At 38.8% G+C, this 27,895-nt stretch overlaps 1 protein-coding gene and 2 long non-coding RNA genes across 4 annotated transcripts; 1 reads left to right on the forward strand and 2 right to left on the reverse strand.

Moving 5' to 3' along the window:
- Positions 1-235: 235 nt before the first annotated feature.
- On the forward strand, positions 236-27,663 carry LOC122531714 (ceramide glucosyltransferase). Of its 2 annotated transcripts, none has more exons than XM_043659853.1 (2): positions 236-3,406; positions 27,023-27,663. In XM_043659853.1, the coding sequence occupies exon 1, from the start codon at positions 1,730-1,732 to the stop codon at positions 2,924-2,926; it is 1,197 nt and encodes a 398-aa protein (XP_043515788.1). In that variant the 5' UTR covers positions 236-1,729; the 3' UTR covers positions 2,927-3,406; positions 27,023-27,663. The 2 variants fall into 2 exon arrangements, with proteins under 2 accessions (XP_043515788.1, XP_043515787.1); XM_043659852.1 differs by lacking the exon at positions 27,023-27,663 and adding an exon at positions 4,315-4,414.
- On the reverse strand, positions 6,535-9,114 carry LOC122531719. Its single transcript, XR_006307360.1, has 3 exons — positions 8,948-9,114; positions 7,955-8,612; positions 6,535-7,461 (listed from the first exon to the last, which is right to left on the reverse strand). It is a non-coding gene; the product is annotated as an uncharacterized LOC122531719 (long non-coding RNA).
- LOC122531720 lies at positions 9,147-18,813 on the reverse strand. The gene is made up of 3 exons (XR_006307361.1): positions 18,453-18,813; positions 10,123-12,200; positions 9,147-9,343 (listed from the first exon to the last, which is right to left on the reverse strand). It is a non-coding gene; the product is annotated as an uncharacterized LOC122531720 (long non-coding RNA).
- Positions 27,664-27,895: the final 232 nt, after the last annotated feature.

The following is a 27,895-nucleotide window of genomic DNA, read 5'->3' on the forward strand; positions in this document are numbered from 1 at the left end:
CTCTTAGTACTTAGTATAATAAGAAAGAAGAAAAAAAAATAAATAAACTGTTGCCACGAACTTTGCAAAATATACATACGTAACTGAATACCTGCGAAAAGTAACGGAAATAATAGTTCGACTGTGTCTGTTCCCGATCAATGAGAACGCGATAGAAAATTGCCGCGATAACGGCAAACGATAACGATTAACATTGTTCTTAAAAAAGTGGTGAGTTATGCGCGGCAGACGTCAGTCCGCTGCAAGACCATCGGCGCTATATTCACTCTGAACTTAGTAGCGGATAAGCGGTGCGAGCTGCCGGCTGTCACATGCAGCCAGTTATCCCGTCGACGTAGGCGGTGCGTCGTTTTACGTGAAAGACGTACTCGGTCGTGCGAACGCGCTGTCCCTCTTCCCTTTCTTTTTTTCTTTTTCTTTTCTTTTCCCTTTTTAGCCGCCTGGCTCGCCCGTTTCGCCAGTCGGGGTCCCGAGGCAACCGAAGTTTGGTTATCGACATGCACACGCATCGGTAGGCGGTGGCAGTGCCGTAGTCGCGGTCGAAACGGAACGGAACAAGGCCGCGTAGGCGCATCGTTATGAAAGGAGGTAGTCGCCTGTGAACGAGAACGCAAACCGAAACTCAAACCGCTGTTATTCGCGGTCGTCACACGTCAGATGCGTCTAGTGAGCCAGTCGCTTCTTCAAAACACACGAGCATCGGGAAACACGGTTGTCAGAAGGAGCAAAAGCGACGAGGGAAGAGAGGCAAGAGAGAGAATTCTATACGTCAACCGACGTGCTGCGAACGCGTCGCTCGAGGATTGATTCAAGCGAGGAGCTCGAAGTCGAAGGGAACGTATGTACTACGTTGACGATCGGTCAACTCGGTGTCACCGAGGCTACGTAGACGTGCGTGAAAGGCGAGAAAGTTCAACGCTTCGGTGGAAAATTAGGGAGGACCGGTGTGCGCGGCGACACACCGGGCAGCAGCAGGGCGAGCCTTCTGTCGTTGTCCTGGACATAGTGAAAAATAAAACGCGATAAAGAGAAACAGAAGCGAGTAAGAGAGATACATATAAATATATAAGAAAAGACGTGTATATGACGCTGGTATAACACGTCCGTCGGCGAGCGTGTGCCGGCGTTCTGTCAAGTACCTCGCAGCGGTGGACGCGGTCATTCCACGCATCTACCCCGTGAGCCGCGTAGGGGCAACCTGGCGCGTGAATGTGTTGGAAGCGGTGGTCGTGTATCCGTTGTCGTCGTCGTCGTCGCGGTCGCCGTCGCCGCCGTTGTTGTGAAAACACGGTGTCGCATCACCGTGGAAATCACCGAAAACGCTGCATCATCGATGGCCCGCGCAACTCCTCGTCCACGACACGCTCCGATGCCCGTGATCGCGGCACCATGAGAACGTCGCCGAATGATGCCGCGGATATCGTCTGTCGGACGTCCACGAAGGATGGCGGGCTTTCAGATCGTCGCTCCGATCGATAGGCACGAAAGGATCGAATAATCACGGAGGAAACGAGAGAGAAAGAGAGATACACAAGGATATAGAGAAAGAAAGAGACAAAAATAGAGAAAGAGAGAGAGTGAGTGAGAGAAAGAAAGACAAAGCGGTGAGGTGAGCCAGGAGCCCCTTGCTCCCGCTCCCTCCCCAGTCCCCTCCCTCCCTCCCTCCCCCCCCCCCTCTCACATCCTCCGGAGGTTAGGCCTCCGAGTCATCGAGGATTCTCGTTCGAAGATGAACTCCATGATATATACCCTATACGGATTCGCGATATTTTTCATGATATTCTGGTCGGTAATGTGGATCGTTCACGCACTGGCGCTGATCGCCGGTCACTGGAAGCTACACCGTAAAGTCAGCCAAGTGCCAACGTACGAGACGCCGTTGCCCGGCGTGTCGATCATAAAGCCGTTGATGGGCGTCGATCCGAATCTGTTCAGCAATTTGGAGACGTTCTTCACGATGCAGTACCCCCGTTACGAGTTGCTGTTCTGCGTGGAGGACGACTCGGACCCGGTGCTGATGCTGGTGCGGAAGCTGATGGAGAAGTACCCGGAGGTGGACGCGAGGCTGTTCGTCGGCGGTTGCAACGTGGGCGTGAATCCGAAGATCAACAACATGCAGCCGGCGTACGAGGCGGCGAAGCACGAGTACGTGTTGATCAGTGACAGTGGCATCAAGATGAAGGAGGACACGCTGCTGGACATGGTGAACTACATGACCGACAACGTCGCGCTTGTGCATCAGATGCCGTTCACATGCGACCGCGAGGGTTTCGCTGCCGCTTACGAGAAGATATTCTTCGGCACTGTGCAGTCGCGCATGTACCTGGCCGCCGACCTCCTCAGGATCAACTGTCACACGGGGATGTCGGCATTGCTGAGGAAAGCGCCTCTGGACGAGGTCGGCGGTTTGAAGACGTTCGGCGTTTACCTGGCCGAGGACTTTTTCTACGCCAAGTCGCTGACCGACCGCGGCTGGCGGATCACCGTCTCCTCGCAGCCGGCGTTGCAGAACAGCGGCCACTGCGAGCTGCACTCGTTCCAGGCGAGGCTGCGCCGGTGGGCGAAGCTCCGGGTGGCCATGCTGCCGACGACGATCGTTCTCGAGCCGCTCAGCGAGTGTTTAGTGTTAGGTGCTTGTGCTTCCTGGGCGGCCAGCGTACTCTTCGAGTGGGACTCCCTTGTTTTTTACTTGGTACACATACTGTTGTGGTTCATGTTCGATTGGACGCTGTTGAGCGTCGTGCAGAACGGCCCGTTGCCGTTCAACAAGTTAGAATTCGTGTGCGGGTGGTTACTCAGCGAGATCACCAGGCCCTATCTTTTCCTTCAGGCGGTTCTAGATCCTCTGATACAGTGGCGGTCGCGCGTCTACAAGCTCAGGTGGGGCGGAATCGCGGAAGAGGTTAAAGCAAAAGTCAAATATTGAACTGTACTATATGAAACCAGTGATTTTGGTTTTTCTTTCTTTCTTTCTTTCCTTTCTTTTTTTTTTCTTCATTTCTTTCACACGTACACCAAGTGCTACGATTTTTGCCGGCCAAACTTTCTCGGGATGTCCCGTGGATATAAATACATGTGCATGTGCGAAGGAAACGGTAACAAATTTACGATCGTCACGCTGTAAGAAAAAGATAAGTTGGCCATCGACGTAAGAAAGTTGACTTTGATTTGTCGTTTGAACGTAAAAGCTCAGGCCTAAGCATCATTCTCTCTGTGTCTATTCTTCTTTCGTTGCAACTTTTTAGTGAACCATATGTATACGTACGGTATCTTTTTGTGATTTTTGTCTATGTGATAGAACATCCTGAAAATGTTTGGCTGGAAAGAGCTGCAGCGCTACGTTGGAGGTCCACATCGAGCCGCAAGCGTTTTGTAATATCGGACATCTCGTGCTGTCACGCATATGGTACTTATTATACTTGTATTACGTTAGAACGGGGGAAAAAAATATACGCCGTATACGCACGACGTTTGCTAAATAGGGTGCCTACGCGCTCGTGTGCACGCGCACACGTACATACCGAACATGCTTACGTAAAACAACAATAATCACGGCATGCACGTAGGCACGTGCGTGATCGCAACTTTCCAATTATTCGACGACATATCATCTCCGCCGGCTCGTAATTCTGTGCTCATTCTCTCGTGCAATATTCTTCGAAAGAAAGAGAAAAAAACATAAAACGTAAACAATAAAACATCTCTGTATATGATAGATAGGTTATGTTCGCGGGGGAGAAGATATTACTACACTTGGTAAATAATCGATATACGTGTGTAGCCTTCCCTTTTTTTTCTTTTTTTTTTTTTTTTTTTTTTTTTTTTTTTTTAAATTCTCGTCTGGAACGAGGCCGACCTTTAAGCCATCGCGTATCATAGCATACTCGATGCGAAATTATTGACGAGTTCTAATGAAACGATCCCTACGAAAAATCACGGTTGCGCTGGTTTCGCAATCGACTTTACGTTTCGTTCAACACGGTAGTCGCGAAATGTTTTTCTGCATTTGTTACCTCGACTAAACCGTTTGCCCTAATTTTCATCAGGATGAACGGACGAAAGTTATTCAATTGAAAATTGTCGATTTACTTTTAATTCTAAAAAAAAAAAGAAAGATTTGAAATTCAACGTTGGTAATGTTTAGTTTTGACGTTTCCAAGGCGATAAATTGGAAAAAGAATATATATATGTGTATAGTTATTGTATATAGTAAGTTTTTCGCATAGGAAAATGCCAATCGGGCGTCGAGTAATTTATGTTTCGTTTTTCTCTTTAAGATTTTTTTTTACTCTTTGAATCTTTTTTTTTTTATAGCGCAGAGTGATAACCGGAATGTTTAATCAATCGAACGTGATTCCAAGTCCGAGACTTTGGAATTCAAAGGGTTGACGAATAGTCAATTGTGATTTTATAAGAAAAAAAAAAATTAAAAGATTGTGATTTTATATAAAGAAAACTGTGATGTGATTTCGACAAGATCGTGCTTGCCTAGGATTTTTAAGGTTTCGCATCCCCCCTTCTTTCCGTTGCGCCCCGCGGTGCGTTGTGTCAGTGATAGAGAAACAAAGTCGAGTGAGAACGGACGGGGACATCTCCCCCTTCCTTCCTTCCCTCCCCTTCCCGAGAAATATCGCAAACGGTTCGAGTTCTGCCGTGGAAACCAGTTATTGTTCTCGTACGATAGTTGGGAAACTCGGACGTTTACGACGAGCTGTCTGCTAATTGAGCTATGGAAAAGTTGATTCGAAGAAACCAAAAATACATAGGCATCGTTAACCTCTTGCGCTGGCAACTGGTTTGCGGACCATAACGAGTGACCGAACCGTATATACAATAATTCGTCGCTTTTTTTTTGAACTCGTCGGTATGATATCGCTGAATAGAAATTATTAAGAAGTAATGAATTATTGTCATTTGTTTTGCCCAGGTTACATTTAAATGTACGTAAAATTGAGAAAATGTTGGAAAATATTGGGACAAAAAATTCTCGACGTACGTGGCACGTCATTCCAGCGTAAGAGGTTAAAAGTAGAACGAGTCGCATATCGGGTCTGATAATCCAGTATAGTCCAAGATTCTATTTTCGAAAAATAGCGATAGCTCTTGACCGCGGCACGAACTTGGACCAACGGTGGGGGGAGTACTCTCTTGCGCGTTGTATTATACACTCAACAGGTTCTCCTGTACATGCATGGATACGTGGTGTACCTAATTGCGCAGTTTGTTTTATTACGCGAAAAATTAACTCCACCCGAAATCTCGACGAATCGTTTTCAAGGTTAAATAAAGTTGCGAAAGTGTTCGTAGATCGCTATTTACGTTTATTCGTTTCGTTTGTTCAACGGATAACGGGGGGGAATACGCTCTATTCCAGGATTTGTATTACATACGTATTTATTTATACTTTCCTTACAGCATATTGCGCGCGTATTTTCAATTGTATAATATAGAAATCGCGCTCGCGGAAAAGTGATCTTCGTTTTGTATAATTGTGAAACTAATTAAATAACAACCGAGTATGTTACTTTCTATTGACTATCTTTTTAACATTCGTTCGTCACCAACGTATCGATTCTAATCACAGAGAAGAAATAAGAAGATTACGAGTATTAAAAATAAAGCACCAGTTGATTTCAACACCTGTTTGCCTTTTGTAAGGTGTCGAACATGAAAGATCCACGTCGTTTAATCACGTCTTTCTACCGAGGCAAATACCAAAGTTTTCCACGTAGTATTTGCCCCACTTCGTCATGTTTCGTGAGGTTAATTAGGGTTATCCGAACCCGATGCATTTCTCATGATTTCTTCCTTGGAAGCTTTCTACGAAATTCAACAGTTCGAACTTGCCGCCTGCAACGATAATGATTCGAAATTTAAATCGAAGATTCATGTACATAGTTTCACATGATACGCGTCGTTGATTGGTAGCCGGAATAAAGTCAAATTTTGTCGAGTCTAGCTGTAGTGATTGTCCGTGATGTGCGTAATAGGTGTTATCTTTTTAAACATAAGTTGCTCATTGTATTCTCCACATTCCATACTCTCGTCGTGTTTACAATTCGCGTGTTGCGACAATTCGCAATCCTTGAAACATTTCGAACGATACCATCGACCCTTTGTTCGCTGTCTTGCGAACCAATTAGCACGAATTACACGTCTGTTTGTGGAACCGGTGTCAACTGTGTGTGTACTCTCTTCTATTGTTTTCGCGCGTTTTATTGTTGCGCGCGCAACACGATCTACATCTAAAACTAAGCAGTTGCTTCGTATACTACTTGATTGGAAAACACACGGCAAAGTCGTTATGCCAAGGTTCGTTATTCGTCATCAGGATCTTCCTGTGTTCCGCATGTCACGTTACCGACCGAACAATGAAACAGTCCGTTAAACAAAAATAATCCGTTTCGGATTACTTGCGTGAACATAACCTCTTTCTTTATATTAGACGAAATGTCGATTGCATAAAAAAACGAACACAGGGTCGAAAACGATGTAAAAAATCGTAAAATGTGCGAAAAGACGTTCTAAAAGTCTAAAGCTTATATTTACTTTTACTTTTCAGAGTTTAGATACTCCTAATTTATTCCAGTGAATGAGAATTGCTCGACGGCGGGACTTTCGTTTCACGCGTGCACTTTTCACAGCTGTTCGGGAGGCCAGTGACCTTTCTAAAATTCCATTAATTGCGTTTTAACTATTCGTCAAAATTGTTATCGTCGTTCTCGTCATTGAAATCATTCGCCAATCGTTCTGATCTAGGACATTTTGCAGTAATATCGCTTCAACTGTCGCTTTCGTTACATTTAACAAGGCTCCTCGCTTTTTGTAGGCATTCTGATGACAAAAGTTAAATACAAACGCAAAATATAGTTTAGAGATACAGAATGAAATTCATAAAATTCGCAAAATATTCTTCTCGACTGATAAAAGTTAGAGAATAATATATATAATATATACAAAAATTTGATAGTTATTTCAATGATTTTTGCAACTTTTTCCTATAGGGAAGAGTCGTACAGAACCAGACACCTTGAGAGTTTTTCTATTATAACTTGGCCAACTTCTTGATAAAAATCAAACTTTAAAAGGAAAGGAAGTTCGTAATAAAAATGACATTTAAAGTAAAAAGGTACAAAGTTTTTCTTAAATTTTATCGTAAGAATTAATAATTTGCATAAATAAAAAAAGTCTTGATTCGCAACTTGTTATAAAAAATTATCGTCCAGTACCGGACACCTACTTAAATAATAGATTTTAAGATCTATATAATTAATAACGTGACAAACGTTTTATTTAAATATCTTTACAAATATCAACAAGCAAACTAATCGATGTTTTTTTTTTCTTAGAACGTGGAAAGCTCGAACGACTTGCCTTATAGTCGTTTTCTCTTCGAGCAACATTTTCAAGGCCGCTTTCACGTTGTCCTTTTTTTCTCTTTAACTTCAGACATTTTTCTCTCTGTAAAAAACGACGAAGAAAAGATATAAGAATTTTAATCAAAAAAAGAATTTTTTCAAACTTGTCCTATACTGCATGACAAGCACGTAGAAAAAGACTCGGCTTTGATATATAATGTACAAAGGAAATTGCACTTACGTATACCTAACAGTCTAGAAATATAACGTAATATTACAACATATTATAATACAACAGTATTTACTTGTTGGAAAATTAAGAAAATCCATCGTGAAAAATTAATTTTTTGTCGTCAAAAATAGCAGCATTAATGTATAATCTCTCATATCTCCTAATAATAGGTAATATTGAGAAAGAAAAAGATGCTAGAATATGTTGCCAAGAATGATAGTATTAATTTGTTTTTGCATCAATAATACAGATAATTAGCAATTAGGTATTGTACGACACTTCTCTCTCGATTTTAATTTTAGTTTACTGTTAGATATTCATAGAAAAATTTGGGACACTTACTTTAATGTTGACATTTACTTACCGCCACTTATTGTTAGTTTTAGGTTAGGTTTATCTCCGGGCACGGTTATGTTGCATGTCCTTGCGGAGACGTGTTTACATCTCTCGTTTCAATTTGTAAAAACAAGGTGGCAAGAAATTTGATGCAAGCGTTTAAACAATTATATGACCGAAATAGAACGCCGCTGATAATCATGCGCACGCAATGCTCGCAAATAACCAAAGTGACACCTGAACTCGCATAGAGGCGCCCGCCGTGAAAGTGAGAAACACGTTCGACAATGTACGTATCTCGTCGCTATCGTTAATTTTTAGGGAGGTAAATATACAAAGGAGATAGATTTGTTGGACGATGTATATCTGTATCGTAGAGAAATGTTATCCGGTTCGACGGGGAACTGCAGATTCAGCAAGTTTTTTGTTACAATCGAGGCGGTGACGCTTAACGACAAAAGTGAATCTAAAGCTTTTGAACCCTGACACTTTCATCAAGTGAAGTGGTCAATTAATTGTGATATTTATACTGTGCTGTTCCACCACACAACCAATAACTGTTTAACCCTCGCCTAGTCACGAGCGGTGTATATTTTTACTGTGCTTTTTTTCTTTTCTTCTTTTTTTATCATGGTTTTTAAGCAACGTTTTTAACAACGAGAGCAAGAATGTAATTTTTTTACCATCTGAAAAAGAATAAATTTCGTTTAGTTACGATCAATGAACGAAATATAAACTGAAATTTTTTTTTAACACTAGAATTACCAAAAGTGGTAAAAATGACCAGTTTATAATTTCCTCGTGGAAATTTTATAAAATTTATAAACGTCTGTGTATTTTTAGAGACTCGAGTGATTTTTAATAAAGTACGCCGATAGAAGCTCGTGCTCTTTATCGTATTGCAAATTTCTTTCCTGTTCCTTGCCTCTCAATTTTCTCTCTACTGCAGATCTTACACTTTGGCCGCTGGTAGTTCTAGTGTTGAATGAAACAACGAGCTTGTAATTGCTTTCCAACCTACTCGTAACGCGATACTTCTTCGATTCAATAGTCGGACTTCATCAACACGAAGAGAGTGAGATCTCCATCGGTTTCGTTCGAATCGATAACTCGGGGGACTATTTGTTTTCGTGCGAGGAACGCGTTGACTCGGGGGATCAGTCGTGCCAGTTGGGCTCTCCCCCTCCCCCTCCCCCTCCCCCTCCCCCCCAACCCTCGCGAGTTATCGTTGCACACTGTTTTTCGTGAAACATTGGCTGTCCATCGTGATTTATCGAAAGTCAGTCGAATATTCCACTCGCCGTTTATCAGCGTATCAAATTATCGAAGCCACGTGTGACGAGTGTTCAATCGTCTATTACGTATGAACAAAAATCATCACGTTACGTATAAAAATAGCATCGAGCTTGGATCAGACCTGTGCGTGCGGGCGAAATTTATTTTGCAAATAAATAATTCTGAAATAATATTTCTAGTATTTGGCAAATAATGGATTTCAATTAATGGTATATAGCTTATTTAGTCGATTGGAGAGGAGTTTGAAGCTGTGCAAATAATATTGGAGAAATAATAAATTGAAGAACGACTTGATTGTATGAGAAATTAGGTAATTGGTTTGTTAGGTAATTGAAAACTTGTCTTTTAAATAACATTCAGAATAAATGTCAGTGAGAACGAAAATACTCGGATGAAAAAAAAAAATTAATCAATGAAAATCGAATATATATAATTTACTAGCGTGTGTTATCACGAAATAACAAAATAAATTGTTTGATAAATTGAAAATGAAAATAAATTAATTTAATTTTTATATGAAACAATATAATTTCGTTATTTTACAAATAGACGATTTCTGAAATAATAACTTTGAAATGTAATTTAAAGATAATGTTATTTGAAAATTTTTCAAAACACCCAGATCTGGTCTGGATATTCTGTCAAAAACGAACTAGCGAGTAACGAAACTGAAAACGAAACAATATCGCGTCTTTTGGAAAATTGCTTTGCTCAAAGTGGAAGTTCCTTTTGCCATCAACTGCGCGTGATTTATCGTCTGTCGTTTCTGGATTAAAGTGATTAAAACCGAGTCGAATCCACGTTGTACATTTTATTGAAAATGACGGGTCGTTTTTCGTAGTCTGAAGTTTAATTTTATGTATAAAAAACATTTTGTTCGCGATTGGATCGAACTGTTACCAAAAGTAATAGGCGAGCTTCTTTTAATATCGCGTCGAGACAATTTTGAAGAACCGAATGACACGTCTTTACGCAGCAATTTAACCTCTTAACTGTGGTGTTTAAAAATGTGTCGCTAGAACGACGATTGTACTCGTCAAATGCAGCTGCTGAAAAATTAGAAAGAGTTTCTTTTTTCGAAAAATCAATAATTTAATTGTTTAACATAATTAATATTAATAGCAAAAAAAAATATTTAGAAATGACGTAAAAAGAACTAGTCAAGCCTAGTCTCAAAATATTCTGAACCGTCTAAAATTTACAAATGTGTAAATTTTATTTCCCGTGAACAAATTTAACTTGAGCAACGAATTGTAATTGCTTTCCTCGCATAACTCGTCACTCACAGCTAAGAGGTCAACTTTAATTCAAGTACATACCACGATTGGCGTTTATGACGCGTCACGTATACAATTAAAGTTCTACGTTCTCGCCATACTTGAAATGAGAACCTTCTACGGTAGAATTCTATGAGATGAAATCTATTCGGAGGAGAAAGAGGTAAAAATAAACTTTAGCCGCGTTTACAAGGGGTATCCTGTTGTTTACTTGTTAGATAATTAAAAAAAAAAAAGAAAAACATTCTCGCGAACTCCACGCGAAGAAAGAATAGTAAGTACAATAAATATTACGAGAGCGACGTGACGATGGTCTCAACTTTTTAGTTTCACGTTTTCTGCTTATTAGTTAGATAACTCTGTCATGTAGATAAGATTAAAACGGTCCGATCAATAAGAATGCAACTACTACATATGTACTACTGGTCTCTACCTCGAGTTTTATACACACGCTTTTATAAAATAGAGATATACGTATGTAGCTTGAAACAGAGCATTGTCTAGCATCGTCCTAATCGTTTCTTCGTCGATCAGGTGGTGTTTATTTACATCTCGTGCGCAAGGTTTGAATCGGACGTTTCGAAAATTTCTTTCATCTCGGAAATCCAATCAAACACGACCATTCTGTTCCCAGAAGGTCTGTCATTTGTCCCTAGAAATGTTCGTAAAGTGTTTCCAATTGCTAGTTCCAATTTTATTTCAGCGACGTGAAGTAGTATAACCTCAAACGTGATCTCGTATTCGACGAAGTACCCAGTAATAATTTTGTTATCGATGAAATTCTCGAACATCGATACTCCTGTCACTGCATTGCATTCTTGTTACCGATTTATTTAATCTATCTTATCGATCGTGTCTTTCGCACTAGTAAATTACATAACCTATCTGCGAAAGATTAATCGTCAAGTGTCTCAGATTGTACAATTTAGAATTTCGATTAATTAAACTTTTATTCGCGTGGTAGACGATTAAGAAAAAAAATAAAAAAATAGAAAATGTTGCATTTTCGTTGAAACGACGCGCGAGGGACAAGCCTTTATTAACGTCCTTTCCGACAACATCAAAGGAGAGCTGAACGAAAACACTTTCCCGGCGAACCAGAGGAACGACACCGACGTGCTTGGACTCGAGTGCCATTATCCGAGTGCGTTTAACGAAGGAGCAACAACGCGCAACTCTAGCATAATTTTTTCCCACCGTGAAAAAGTAGTTCCCTTACGATCGAAATTGTAAATTTCATTTTCAGAGCTTGAAAATTTTAAAAACTCTTCCCTCTTTCTTTTTCTCTACGGTGAAACACACGGTTTACGTACGACGTAAAAACCCCAGGGAGATCTATCAACCGTCTTCTTCTTCAATAATTGGTCTCTGATATAAACTATTGTGATGATGTATGGTTTCATCATTTGTCCAATCGTTTCTTACGTTCCTTTATGTAACTCATTCGTTTTCCTTTGTGTTGCATTTATCATAAAAATGCGGTGGGAAAAAACATTGAGTGATTCGGTGAAAATGAAAACGACACGTGAAACAAACGTCAGCGAGCGTCAAAGAGACGCTCTTCGTTTATACGTATAAATTTTCTATCGATAGAGTCCGAGAGAGGTGATCGAATATTTTTGCGGAATCGTTCAACGAGTCTTGGCGTTTCTCGAGCGTGGAGTTTTTCGCCATTAATGAAACTTTCACGCAATGAATTTGCTGGAACAGAAAAAAAGAATTGGTCATAAATTGGTTTGTTCATCCTTTGTGAAAACAGTTTCTATTTTTTTTTTTTTTTTTTTTTTTAAGAAAATTTTATAACTTATCTATAAACATGGATATTAATTTTAAAATTAAATTAAATTAAAACAAAAGAGATTAGTTATCTGTTACTGTGTTAGATGATAAAGAATTAATATTTAAAAATCGAATTTGTTATCTAGTGATCGATATATTTGATTATTATTCTACAAAATTCTCCTAGTCTTATCCTCGATCAGAGATGATCTTAGCATCTTTTTTCGAGTTTGTCGCCGTTTGTCGTAGATCCAGTCTCATTAAATCTTTCTGGTATCGATATGCCTCATAAATATTAAAACAGTGTTTAGCCATATGTTTTGCAAAGACATGTGCATATATATATGACGTGCACACAGTATTAATAGAAGTGATATCCAATTCCTGTGGATGAAATCACGCGTTGTATAAATTTTAGATTATAATGAAACGATATCGGAAATTCGATTCATGGGCGTGTACAACAAACTTCTCCACGTTACTCGGAACGTGTATGCACGTTCTGTGCATGTATCCACTTGTGCACGAATTTAATGTACAGGGTGATTCTTAAATGTTTACACTTTGAATGAATAAACAAAGTAACGTGATGAAATAAGTAAACAATATCGTGTGAATTATTTTAAAATCAACGAACGAGTACCTTAACACTGGAACTACCAATTTTATAATCTTTGTCAGACATTTTATAGGCGTAAAACAGTGTGTTTTTAAAGATTTAAATAATTTTTCGTGAAATATATAAAAGCTTGTATACTCTCAATTGTGTTATAAGTTTCTCTATTTTTTTTTTTTGGTCTTCGGTGTTTCCGATGGAAATTTTATGCTTTAATCGTACTTCTGGTGCAGTGGTTCTCAATCTTCTTTTGACCATACCCCTAACCTAAAAAATCCTGATGCCCCACCACTGTGACACGTAATTCTTATTATTTAAAAAATGAATTTTTGACATGAAGGTCAAACCTAAAAGGCTTGAACAAGCTTTAAAAAAAAAAAAAAAAATTAGAAAGTTAAACTTTCATTTAAAGAAATGCAAAAAATTCACTGTTCGAATTACGTCCCTAGTTCTAGTATCAATTTACAAATTATGGATAATTGAAGAAAATGTGTGGCACTCTGTGCCTCGACACACATATCTTGTAGCACGCTTGAATCTTAATTAATTAAAAATAGCCTTAATTTTAACAAAAAAATATTCGCTTCTGCCGAGTGGCACAAGCCGGACGCATTGAACATTTTCCTCAATTATTTAACTAAATAAGCTACGCAGGACATAACCTCACACGACACTTTTTACTTACTTTCTGTAAATCTGTAAATTTACGTCTATAAAATACGGACGTGAAATGCATTTGAGAATCGCTCTGTGTGTATATATATACACATTGTGTCAACGATATCTTTTTACAAGTTTGCAAAATCTTTGAAGTATGCAAGTTAGTGGATACAGCTCTCAAACAAACGTCTCTAGGCCAGCGATGAATTAACACGCTGCATAATAATTGCGCGCGTGATAAAGACGGTGTAAAACCTGACTCACTCACGATTCTTTCTTGTTTATCTGCCTGCTCGGAGACAGATAAAATGATTCTCCGTATCCTTTTTTTTTTTATGTTATATAAATGATAGCTGAGTGACGTGTTTCTTGAATCCGTCATCGATTATAATTTCCTTTAAAAGTCGGTTTTCCAATTTAGAAGATTAAACAGTGAGTTTCATTCTCATTCCGTGTACTCTCTGCCAATAAATGACATTTTTGCAATTTCGAATAAGTCCTAGTAAATAATCTTTTTTTTCGATTAAGTTTCACAAAAATGACATTTTTGCAATTTCGAGTAGGTCCCAGTAATTGACATTTTTGCAATTTCGAGTAAGTTCTAGTAAATAATATTTTTGCAATTTCGATTAAGTCCCCAAAAATGACATTTTTGCAATTTCGAGTAAGGCCCAATAAATAACATTTTTGCAATTTCGAGTAGGTTTCAGTAAATAACATTTTTGCAATTTCGAGTAAGTCCCAGTAAATAATATTTTTGCAATTTCGAGTAAATCCCAGTAAATAATATTTTTACAATTTCGATTAAGGCCCAGTAAATGACATTTTTATAATTTCGGGTAAGTTCTAGTAAATAATATTTTTGCAATTTCGATTAAGTTCCCAAAAATGACATTTTTGCAATTTCGAATAAGTCCCAGTAAATAATATTTTTACAATTTCGAGTAAGGCCCAATAAATAATATTTTTACAATTTCGAGTAAGTTCTAGTAAATAATATTTTTGCAATTTCGATTAAGTTCCCAAAAATGACATTTTTGCAATTTCGAATAAGTCCCAGTAAATAATATTTTTACAATTTTGGGTAAGGCCCAGTAAATAATATTTTTACAATTTCGAGTAAGTTAGTAGTAAATAATATTTTCGCAATTTCAAATTTGCAATTTCGATTAAGTCCCCAAAAATGACATTTTTGCAATTTCGAGTAAGTCCCAGTAAATAACATTTTTGCAATTTCGAATGAGTCTCAGTAAATAAGACAAGGACACCTGACAACAGTGTCAAATTATCTTCGAAGGTTCGAAAAGTAAACGAACGAAGGTATATCGGTTTTTCTTCCTTTTTCATATCTCAACGATGCATATCTGAATACACGTCGATTTACATCGACTTACGTGCTCGTAATTACAGACTCACGCAACCAATCACAATCACATCAAGTATGTAAGAAGGCACGAATTACTGGAGTCTCGTTTACCGTCGTTATATAATTAAACGTCTAATTTTCGATTGCAGTTCGTTTTTTTTTCTTTTTTTTGTCGATTAATGAATTATATAAAACATCTAGTGTATAGCTGAATGACTGCTTTTCTGTTCAGCGGTTCAGCTATTCCGCTGACTTTGTCTTATTATATCGTTCGATTATTATTGAAGACCAATCCGTTTTCTGCCCCTAATTACAGTAGTCCCCAGTTAAGTATCGACGTTTCTTCTTACTTAAGCGTCTGTCGCTATCCCCACCAATTCTTGGAATTGGGACCATCCCCACTCTACGCTACTTTACCACCCGGTCGGTGAAACAGTTGACGCTCATCCCCACTCTTTCTTTCGATGCCAATTCGCGGAATACATCTCCCCGTTTAAGTGTCCACTTTCGGTCTCGAGTTTCGGGACACTTAACTGGAAACTTGTAATTCCCTATTCTTTAACTACTTGCGCTGGCAATTGATTGCGGACCATAACGAGTGACCGAACCGTATATAATAATACGTTGCTTTCGTTGGTGTGATATCACTGGATAGAAATTATTGAGAAGTAATCAATTTATGATTTGTTTTGCCCGGGTTACACTTATATATACTTATATATACTTAAAACTGAGAAAATATTGCAATTTTGGAACGAAAAACTCGAATTCTGCGATGAATTTTTATTTGAACTGATATTGCAATATTTGTTACTGTTAAAGCAGAAAGAGAAACTGTTATCGACCGAGTCGAGGGAAAGTGTGTGGGAACGATCTCGAGACAAGTTTCGGCTAACGTGAACGATACGATGTGGAAATTGCCCCGAGAATCTTGAATGCGAAACATGTTGACACTAGTTGACATTTGGGTCTCTCATTGAAGGCTGTGCGGTTCATTAAATCTCCCCGAGGTGTTTCGAAACGCGGCCTGCCTATAAAAACAGGCGATCTCATCCACGCAATCGAAAACGAACGAAACAAGCGTTGCCCGAGTTTGCCTAGTGGTCTGGAGACCCCGTTTTTGTAGCCAAAATTATTTCAAGGTTTACCAAACTTTTTTTTTTTTTTTTGTTTCACTTGTTGAAAATTTTCTACTTGAGTATAATATTCAGTCTTCGTTACGATGCAAATGGGTGAAAACGTGAAATTCAAGGAAAGATACAAAACGTAAAAGTTAACGACTCGACGAAGCCGATCTGGTCGAGTTGCTTCCACGCTCTAAATCCGCCATTTTGCAAACCAGATGTTTGTTTCGCGTGTCGAAAAATACGATGCCAGCTGTTCGCTTTAAAATCCTCTATACACCCGAGTGTATTCGAACGTTTTTTTAAACGTTCTCGCCGTTTGTACCGTTTACGCGCGATCGATTTCAAGGTCCGCACGCGGTTCCACCTCTTCGAGAGGTGGATGCTGCGCTGGTCTCAAGGTTCCTCGAGTGCACTGCACTCGAAAAAACACTCGACGCTGATCCAAGTTTGTGAACTCGCCATCATCGATCCCCCGTTTCAATGGAGAAAGGCCATTGGCCGATTCCATTGGCACTCGGTGACGTTACCGACACGACAATTTGAACCTAACCTCCGATAATTTTACTACTGTGATCCCGCCGTGACGAGTGACTCATTAAGTGACTCATTAGGAAATTCCAAGTTTAAGTGTCATTGACCCCATCGGGTATTTATCGGAAAAAAACTTTGAATACATCCTTCAACGAAGTGTATCATTGTGATTTCACTCTGTTTTCACGTGGCCGTAACCGTTTCTTTTTATAGAATTGCTGATTTCTATAGGGCGGGCCAGAAGTTTCTTCCCACCTATTTTTTCTTTTTTTTTTTTTTAATAAAACACAAGAAAAAAAAAATTAATTAAATTCAAGTTCGAACTTATGATTTTTTTCATTAAAAGAAATATGTATGTACAACGAAAAAATTACGAATTTTATCTTAGTAGGAAGTGATGTTTTTTTAGCCCATCCTATATTTATTTTCACACACTTTGACATTCGCTCTATTTGTGATAAGTTTTTTAAACGAAAGTTATCGAGCACGCGGAGAAGATATGGCCCGAAACGTATGCACGTGTGAGCACACACCATGTCCACAGCTCACATGTGAAATCAGACTCGGATCTGACTTAACTTGAGCATAATTTTTACGTACAATTTAGATTTAAACTAAAAATACGTGCGTACGTTTTATTTGCGGATATTATTCAGCTTTTTATACATATATATACATATATATATATATATATATATACAAACTAATTCTGTCTCACGTATGCGTTACGTTACTTAATCTAACGTAAGTCTCAGTCCCGAATCTATTCCATCCTGATCTACAATCCAAATTTTGGACCAAAAAAAAAAAAAAAAAAGAAAGAAATGCACGTATGTATATTTACAACGTTTATTCCGACTTGCTTCGCAACTATCACAACCGAAACAACTAATAAACTAATTTCATATGAGTATTGACTTGGCGTTAAGAAAGATTTCGAACGTTTTTATACATTCGCTTTTTCTTTACGTTCCCCTTCTCCTTTCTCGCGTGATCGCGCGATACACGAAACAATACGGTAACATGACCGCACAAATACAGAGGATCCAGAACTTTCGGAACTGATATTTCTATCTGTTTAAAATGTGTACCGATTTATCAGCCGACGCGACAGTTGTAGCGAAATGTCTTTTTTCAACTCCACGATTATTAATTTTTACAGATTGACTATCACCAGTAATCGGCAATAGTGATTTCTCTTTTTTTTTTTTAAATTCATGATCATCTTCGTGAAATTGTCTAGTAAGAAAACTACATGCACCGCAGCGCCACGGTGGTCACGAGTGACCACTAACGAAATAAATACACCATTAATAAGAATATTCTCCTCTTTCGTCATATTGTTTGATAATTCATCGTTATATCCTAAGAATATTGGAAATTTTATTGTGGCTCCCTAAGCGCACTATATAAAGCGCGTGACTGTCAACGTGTTAACTGTGATTCGGCCAAGATTTTTATTTCGCGCGTTGTCCTCTTTTTTGCCTAAACAATGTGTCTTGCGTATGTACATAAAAGATCGAATTGGCGGCATGACGGCGATGTATTCTTCGAACAAAGAAAAAAGGAAAAAAAAGAACTCGAAGCGTGTAAGAAAATTTAAGACGACGATTCGACCGAACAAATTTGCAGCTTGTAAATGTATGTATGTGTATGTGTGTTTGTGTGTACTCTCGCGAAAATTTCACTCAAATTTAAACTCGAGTGGGGCTGATGGGCGTCCCTAGAACGTCGTATTGAATTTTCGTTGTTGGTTGTGTCTTTCTACAAAAACAAAAAAGAAAGAAAAAAAAGAAAAAGGACAAAAAGTGAAAAATCGACCAGTATAGTTCGTAAGCGTGTACGACGGAGGAAAGGACATATACACTACTTACGAGAGATCCAAAATGTGGCCAGGCGGAAGCAGCTGTGATCTGCTTAAATAGAGGATTTCCGCGCCTTATGTAATATACATATGTCATCGCGAAACGTCGCTGCGTCGACGGTCATACACTTTATCGATTAATTTGTTTTCGCCTGTGGTGTGGCGCGAAGCGACTCGTGGACTCGCACTATCGCTGTTAATACTACCGTCGTTCAAAGTCTCTTTTTTTTTTTCTCTCTCTTTAATAGTATTGCCCATGTTTGTCCATCGTTCATTGTCATTTCGCGCACAGATCGTCCGGCTGTTGTACACACGCGTATAATGTATAATTGTTAACGCATAGTATTAACGGATATTATTGATAATAAGACATGGGCAGAATTATTAATAATATCGGCATCATTGACAATTCTGTGTATATAAAAGAACATCAAAGACTTACCGTTCCGTTTACTTAAGTCTATATTTTTATAGCGTTTTCTTTTTGCGCCACCTGGTATATTGTTTAGGTACGAACTCCTCGTTCAGCGTGACTAGTCATTCGCTCGAGACGTTATTCGCGTTCACGCATTTGTAAATGTGTCATTTCTTCATTCACGGACCATTTTTTTTTTTTTTTTTTTTTTTTTTAAAGGTTTGGCTTCGTTTAGGGGGGAACTTAATGCCCAAGTTGCTCCCTCGGCCGAGATTTACAGTCTCTTCAAAGGGAGGAAACGATTCACCTTCAATCGCGACGCCCACGCGCTTTATCGGCTGCGAGCAACTTAGATCCCCATCGTTTCTAATCGAGTGTTTTCAGGTCGTTCGGTACGTTCGAGCGTTTTACTAACATCGATTCGCGCCAATTCACGCCAATTCCTGAAATACCCACGCGAAAAAATTCGATCGCGGATACTTGACTCGCGATTCCTCTCCGTTCCTTTTGTTTCGACTTTGTATACTTTGCTCGATACGAAACATTCCCTCCCGAATCGCTGTGAATTTGAACGATTCGATTTTCAACCTTGCGGCCTCGGGAGGCCGTTTGAATAAATTGGGAACAGTGTCCTCTATAATTAGATGTATAATGCAGGCGTGTCAAGTGTCGCAAATAAAACACATCCAAGTTGAATTCACCCGGTGTTGAATTCGTTTCGACGTCAGTTTTAACGTTGTCAAATTTAAAATATGTAACGACGTTTAAAAGATAAAGGTAACCTCGAGTTTTTGCGAAAATAAAATTTTTTTTCTTCGAACTTTTTTGTGGAAGACTTTTAAAGAATTTTAATTAATTTTCATTCCAAGTTTTTGTCAGATCATCGGAAATAACTGGAAAATTATGATGACAATGATAGTTCAAGACTGAAGCGTGATTATGTGTCCAGGCGTCCAGGGTTTCTACTTCTTAAAATACGTGTCCATTTAAAGGTTGTACAAAATTTCTATACTCTTCTTGACAATTATTTCACGTAACACTGGTAAATCATTTTTTTTTTTAAACCATTTTCAAATTTCGAATTGCTATAAACAATATTCTTGATTAAAATACGCTTTAGATACAATTGAACAGGGGTAAAACAATAATTTAAACCAATTATTTAGCTGTAATTCTACAATTAGTAATTAAAAAAATTATCTTCATTTGGCTTGATTTTCAAAATTTCGATCTCACGTCACGTTGTACTTATTCGCGTAATTACCTGAAACGAATAACATTTTGAATTTCACAGTTTGAAAGGATTCTTGTTTCGTTGGAAACGAAATTTCATCGAAACACCAGTGAAATTGACTTTCTCGGCCATAAAAACGCGCTTTTCGGGCCACCGTGCGACGATACAATTCCTAATTAACTGTCCAATTTAGCTTCCCAAAGTTGTTCGCGCGCGCGCACGCTCGGATTATCCAGCGACCTCTCGATTCGATCCTATTACCGTCATTGATGGTAAGCCACAGTTAAGAGGATTTCAAATCGCGTTATTACGCGCGTGGGCGTCCAGTTTCATTGGACATTCATGTTCGGAAGACTTGCTCTGTAATATGTATCAAAGGCATCGTTGTACAGTGCGTTTCATCTCGAATTTGTACATTCTTTCACGGATCTCACGGGCTGAAAACGTTGAAACGGGAGAGAAGACAAGAACTGCAAGAACGTTTTTACCGAACGTACGTTTTGTTTGCATTTGTGCGTGTGCGTGCGCTCGTTGCGCCGACTAGCGTCGGACGCGACAAGTGTCCAGTTTGCGGCGTGGGTGAGGGGTGCAGAAGGAGGTCTCGTTCTCATGAATATGGATTCAGCATTTGTCGAGAGGCAGCAATCGATGATTCATCGACACTTCAATCTGTGATCCGCGGGGAAATGCATACTGCACTCTTACTTATTGGGCTCTGCTGTACATACATACTACGTAGCTTCGTTTTGATTGAACGCCGTGAACGCAGATAAATTTAGAACGCGATCGAGAAAAATCAATCGCGCGTAATTGCTTGTTGATTGATCAGCGAGTAGAGCGAGTGGAGCTGATCGTCGGACACGCTGCCTGTCGATAAGATCACTATACGTTCGTTTGATAATCTGCGGGTATTCTTCTGCGGTGACAAGTGTTCATTATCCTGGCGTTTAAGAACTATTTTCAGTTCCTTTTCTCGTACTGTGATATCTTCAGACTCCTGAACGCGTTGTCGATTGGCCAGGGAGATCTCTCCAAAGTATGCACGCGAGCACCGGAACAGATCCCCCCCCCCTCCCAAATTTCGCTTGGTATTTCGTTTGGTTTTTTGATACATTCGCGATCGGCGATTGCAGGCTGAACACCGCTGATATAACTTTAAAAAATTTGCAACTAAATACCTATCGCAAGGAATAGTCAGACGTTATTGATAAAATTATCTCCTACTTCCTCGTTCTTTTATGAATCATTTAAAAAGATAGTAAGGGTATCTTTCCAAGTGATTCATGTGTAAAAAATATGCATAACTTAATAAAAACTTGAAATGAAGATAATTTTGAGTGAAAAAAACGGTTGATAAATAATCTTGCTATATAAGCAACGTTATTACGTTCAATTTGCAAACCTGATACTGCTATGTCAACTATATTCAGCGATGTTGTAATTATAGTTTGGATAATTGCGGCATTATCGTTCACTTATTTATTAGACAAATGAAAATTGTATTCAACCATGTGTGATGGGTCAAAAGTTTTTTGCCTGTTTTTTTTTTTTTTTATAATACATTAAAACATATGAAAAATCTAATTTTATTAATTTAAATTCAAGTTCAAACACGACCGTTTCATTATGTTTTAAAAATTATTTCTTTCGAATGTTGACTGCTAAAGCGTTCGCAAATTTGTGTTCTTTTTTTTGAAAGCGATTTTTGATCCACCTTGTATAACTCTCGCGGCTATCAGATCTCGCCAATTTTGATATGAAGTAAGCCTACGTTATCGATGTTAACGAATTTCAAATGCCGTGGTACTACGTTACCGGCACTCAGAATTTGAAGGACTGCGTTATCGGTCGCGAATGCGTTAATCTAAACCCGATATAATGATTATTTTGAAGTGGAAGGAACAAATGTACGCATAAAATATCGTGCTCGTTCGTTAATCAATTAAGATTGCGAACATCCGCTGGAATTCACGCGGTCGGCAGTGTGTTGATAAATCAAAGTATATATTGTACAAAGCAATCATTTTCCTCTTCTTTTTTACTTTTTCTTTGATCTGTCTCTTAATTTTCTTGTCACTCTTTTTCAAACGCTGCACGAGTACGAAAGCTCTGAAGCAGGCCAAAATAAACGAAAGGCGAATCCGCTTCTGTTTTCCTTTCCATCCAGTTTCGATGAGACGATAAAGCGGGGCAATGGCATGCATAAGCGCGGTTGCAGGAGAATGTGTACAGCGTTTGCACAGAGGGATAGTTTCGATTTGAGAGAGAGACTACACAGCGGTAATGTTCCGCCGTAACGTTGATTAACACTTTCGCCGCGATATACGAGCTCGCTGGTGGCTCGTACATTAGTCTTACCGTAATTTTTCACTTCTAATGGTAATTCGCTCTGCCTGGGGCCGCGCCGCGTGATTTATTGCTTTGTGATAGTTTCAGACGGTCAACGGCTACCAACGTAGACCTAACCTCTCGCGACACTACGAAAATTTCTTATTGTACAAATATTGAAGAAATGTACAATACATGCATACTCGTGGCGGATGTGTTAAGGCAGAAACTAACATGGCGACCGTCGAACATAGTATAATGTACAGGGGTGCGTGATTTTACGATCACGGCAAATCGAATTGTAAAAAAAAAGAAGCTCAACTGTGTACCGGGGGAGAAAGCAAGTTTCGAAGAGTAGCGGTAAGGAGATTGTAAAAAATTTTTATCACTAATAAAACAGAACACTTGTTACTTATCTTGGTAAATTTTAATGCTTTTCCGAATCAACGACTCCACGCGAACTTTCGTTCACCGAATACAGTATGTGCGTAAATACACACGAAGATCTCGTTCATTCTGTCGAGTAGAAACCTTGTGTGAAGTTATCTTTGTTTTTTTTTTTTTCTTTATTTTCCTTTTCGAGTTTCGATAGTCTAGACGGCGAATTGTTGATCCTCCCATCTTTTGCAAATGGGCTTCTTTGCTTTGTAAATAACGACTACTAGATACATATGAAAGAGACATTCGCATTGTCGTTCTAAGTGCGTGCAACACAATTCCCTTAATTTCTTTACTGCCAAATAACGTTGGAACGCCACGATCGAACGTTGTGTACATTCTGTCAAGGAAATCAATAGCCTGATGTAATATTTGATAGAGTAATATGTGTATATCTACCGTTCGTTGGCGGAGCCTGAAGCGTGGATATGTATATCAACGAAGTTGTGTATATGTATATGGGTGTGGATATGAGTGTAGCGCTTCTGGTGCATGTGTACGTACACGTATGCACGTGCGACATCTGTGTGTGCATAAAGAACTGAGCAGACGTTCGTGTATTTTTCACTGATTGCGTACATACATATTTGGTCTGGATAATTGTAAAATTATTTTTATTGATAATCGTAGGGACATTTGTAGTTTCGTAATTAGAATATATTAGAACAGCGGTTCCCAATCTTTTGTAGGCTTTGATCTTCGATTTTACAATTTATTTCAATTTTTTTATAACAGCCTAACATAACATCAAAACAAATTAAAACAGCATTAAAACAATAAGTCTCTCTTTGTAAATCAAAACTCTATAACTTTGTCTTTGTGTTTTTATTTTGACTCTTTTTTTTTTTGGTCCTCCGCCAATATTATTTATCCCCCACTCCCCAAGGGTATCACAGTTTGGGAACCGCTGTATTAGATCTTTTTTTTATCTCTTTGACATTGACACTGTCTTTTACGAAATTTTACTTGCAATTAGCGTGACTCATTCGTTTTTCACCGTATAATTTATCCTAATCAGACAGATTTAGGAAATTTACGCATGCCTAATTAGAAGCATTGGCTGAATGTCGGCTTTGCCAGCACGAATATCCGCCGAAGTCGAATTTCTGTGCGCTTCTGTATTATTGATACTTTTCAGTGAATTTGATCGCATATTCGAATCGTATTCCGACAGAAAAAGCCTGCAGGAGATCAATCAATGAAAGTGGATGCGTTTCGACAAAGTTTCACCTTCTCATCTTTTTCTAAATTTTTAACGAGCAACAAGCGCGCGATTTTTTTTTTTAGGTGTCAATTTGCGGAGATATGAAGTTGAAAAACAAACAAAAAAGAAAAGAAAGAACGAAAGGAACAACAGCGAGAAAAAGAACCGGACAGTGGTGTCACCTGCTGTAACTTTCACGCGAAACATTGCCAATTATAATATTATTAATTATAATTATTTATTAATTTAATGGAGCGCGTACTAGGCGGGTTCGAGGTCGAATTTATCATTTCACTGTGTTTCTTGGTCCATTGTAAAATGGCTCTAGAGTCCGCCCGTGTTCAAAAGATGATATATATATATATATATATATATATATATATATATATGTATATGTATCTACATATATCATCAACTAATAATAATAATTAATAATAATAATAATAATAATACGTTCGACGGAAATACGTTCAACTGTACATGTTTATTAAAGTACCTGAAATGGAAACCACTATCTTGTGTTTTCTCTTCGTCGCGTCATAGAGGACAGATCGTGTTCTCGCCGCGCGTGTAAACGATATACCATCACGTGTACTCTTGAGAGACTCGAGACTCCTCCCTTCTTGTTTTCTTTCTTTCCTCCTTCGCTTATGCATACGTCGCCGCGCCGTGTATGCGACTAGTTTACCATCGTCACTTTCTTCTTTTCCAGTTTCCTACCCGCAAATGCACACTTTTCCATGCGTGCACGCCCCGAGAGACAAGCCGTCCCTTTCCCTCTTGTGTGCGTTTTTATTTTTCTATCGTTTTCTATCCGCTTTCACGTACCGACGGGAGCCTGGCGTGTCGCGAGGCGTTCGCTCACAATGCCAAGCTAATTTTTTTCTTTTTCCGAGAGGAACAGATCGTTACTTGTATCTCGTTTCCTCGTTCTTCTATATCCGTGGTTCCCAACCGTGGGTCCCACTGGGGAGGAGAGGCAATTTGATTTTCTAAGAGGGCAATTCGAGAATGAATTTCCTGCATCTCTTTGAATGAAAATTTGACCTTCTGATCTTTTTCTTTCACGACTGCCATGTTCTTTGGAAGCTTGTTTTGACCAAGTTGAATGCGTTACAGCTCATAATTTATTCATTTTCAAAATGGTAGTCCATTTGAGGAATGTTGTTTTTCACACGCAATACTGAAAAAAATCCATTAATTACATTTCCAAATAATAAAGTAATAAAAAATTTTAAAAACACGCGTTTGTGAAACTTATTTTTACATCGTTCAGTCTTCCAGTGATGACCATCCTGTACTAACCTTGGTATTGCTGGTCATCGGTGGCGCTACTGGCACATGGAGTGATCCCCATAGCATTCAACGCATCAATGGTCTTTTAAACTTCTTCCACGTCAAAAAAATTCATCTTTCGAATAATAAAAATTACACGTCACAGGGATGGGGGGCATTAGGATTGTAGAGATTGCTTAGGTTAGCTGCATAGCTAAAAAAAGATTGGGAACCACTGTTCTATATTCTTACGAAGATAGACGAATTCTTATTATAGATCGACAGAAGACTGAAGGACACAGCCATTGTTCTTCTCGTTTGACAACCGACAATGAGTTGTTATTTCAAACTGATTTCCAGTAGATTAAAATAAACGAGTGAGATAATTGTCTGGCGGATGTTCCAATGTCGATCCTATATACGTACGGTGCACCGTGTTTTTTCCATTTTGTTTGTTTTCGCGGCAATTGTGTCCTGGATACGCGGAACGAAATAACACGATAGAAAGGACTGATTCGAACGGGATACATCGATCGGGTACACCCACCTCGCGAGAGAATGCATTACACGGCTATCGCTGTGCTTGGACATCGATCTCTCATCTATATTACGCGACACGTTAATCCAGGTATCGCGGTACACGTTTCGTATTTCGGTAGTCGAGGGGGGAGGGGAGGGCGATTTTTCACGAGATCGAATTGACGTTTTAGAAAAAAGAAAATCTAGACGACAAAATTGGACACTTTTTGTCCTCGTGTATCTTCCCTACGTAACAAAACGTGATCGGTTGATCTCTCTCGTACATACGTACATATATATTTTCCAAAATTATCCAAATATCTTTGTCCGCTCGGCAAAGTAAATGATTTTTTTCTAATTTTTACGCTCTAGGTACCAGGCTCTTGATTGTTTATTATTTCCTTTTTATTTATTTAATCAAACGCAAGGTCGCTGGTAAATGTTTGACTACGTTGTACGTTCGCGCAAAAATTTACGACACGCTGGATCCAGGATTAACCTGATGTTTAAAGAAGACGTTCGAAGATTATTTAACATTGAAACTAAAAAGTAACTAAAAAACCAGAGAAATTAGAATGACGAAAAGTTTCCAACAATGAAAAATATAAACTTTCATATCGCTCTAGAAAAATCCTGACCTCTGAAAATGCAACATAACTAGTAAGTCCGGAGCCGAGAAACTGCTTCGACAAAAATTATAATAAATTGATCGTTTTGATCGCTAGTTCCAGTATTAACCACTTGCGCTGGCAACTGATTGCGGACCATAACGAGTAACCGAACGGTATACAATAAATAGTCGCTTTCTTTTTGAACTCGTCGGTATGATATCACTGTAGGTAGAAATTAATTAAGAAGATAAAATTTATTATTTGTTTTGCCTGGGTTATACTTAAATATACCTAAAACTGAGAAATATTATTGCAGCTTTGGGACAAAAAATTCTCGACGTGCGTGGCACGTCATTCCAGCGCAAAGAGGTTAACCACGTTGCGCTGGCAGCTGATTGCGGACCATAACGAGTGACCAAACCGTATACAATAATTTAACGCTTTCTTTTTGAACTCGTCGGTATGATATCACTAGATAGAAATTATTGAGAAGTTTATTATTTGTTTTGCCTGGGTTATACTTAAATATACTTAAAACTTAGAAATATTATTGCAGTTTTGGGACAAAAAATTCTCGACGTGCGTGGCACGTCATTCCAGCGCAAGAGGTTAAAATAATCGAAGAAACACGGTCGAGCTCTCCGAGCTGCTTCGCTTTCTGAAAGGTCAGAATACGTAGTTGAATTCTCTATTCAAGGGCCTGAGCACTCGAACATCTCCCCACCCCTTCACCCAAGCAACTCGGATACTCGAGTGTTTGAGTCTCCAAATTTCAAGTGCCCGAGAACAAGTGCTCGTGAACAGCTGAAAAATTTCGCGAAGTTGGAAACACGAAATAATCCACGGACTTCGACGAAGTCGTCGCATCCAGTGAAGTCACGAGTGTGCGCGACTATCCGGGACGGATCCAACGAAGCGGGACAGAGACATCCGAGAAACTCGAGAGAATTTTCCACCCCCCCTCCTCCCCCCTCCCCCCGCCGATTTTCACTGTAACGAGCGCGTTGAATCAGATACTAACCGACAAAATATGAACGATTTCACGTAGTTTCCAAGATCCGCGAGCGCGGAATTCATTAAATTTCTCCTCGATTGTTTCATTAAAACGCGAAGGAGCACCTCCTCCGCTGAAGGAAAAAGAAATTCCGTGGAAATTTGTTCTACAATCTCAAACTCCGGAAGACGAACTTGTTCATTGTGGACATCGTCGGATTATTATTCGTATTATTTATCGTCGGATTATTATCCATATTATAAATATTCGAGCAACAAGGACACCCATGCTATCTAAAAATATTATATCTATATTATATCTATTATATATATATATATATATATATAATTAATGTATTATATATATAATGTTATATCTAAAAATAAAAAAAATTCAACGTAACGTTAAACATGTGAAAAGTTGTAATATACAATT

This window comes from Frieseomelitta varia, unplaced genomic scaffold (assembly GCF_011392965.1).
Source record: "Frieseomelitta varia isolate USP_RPSP 00005682 unplaced genomic scaffold, Fvar_1.2 scaffold_412, whole genome shotgun sequence".
Classification (NCBI taxonomy): Eukaryota; Metazoa; Arthropoda; class Insecta; order Hymenoptera; family Apidae; genus Frieseomelitta; species Frieseomelitta varia.

Bases quoted from the DNA above. Each gene is read 5' to 3' on its own strand.
- LOC122531714 (XM_043659853.1), top strand. From the start codon at position 1,730: ATGAACTCCATGATATATACCCTATACGGATTCGCGATATTTTTCATG.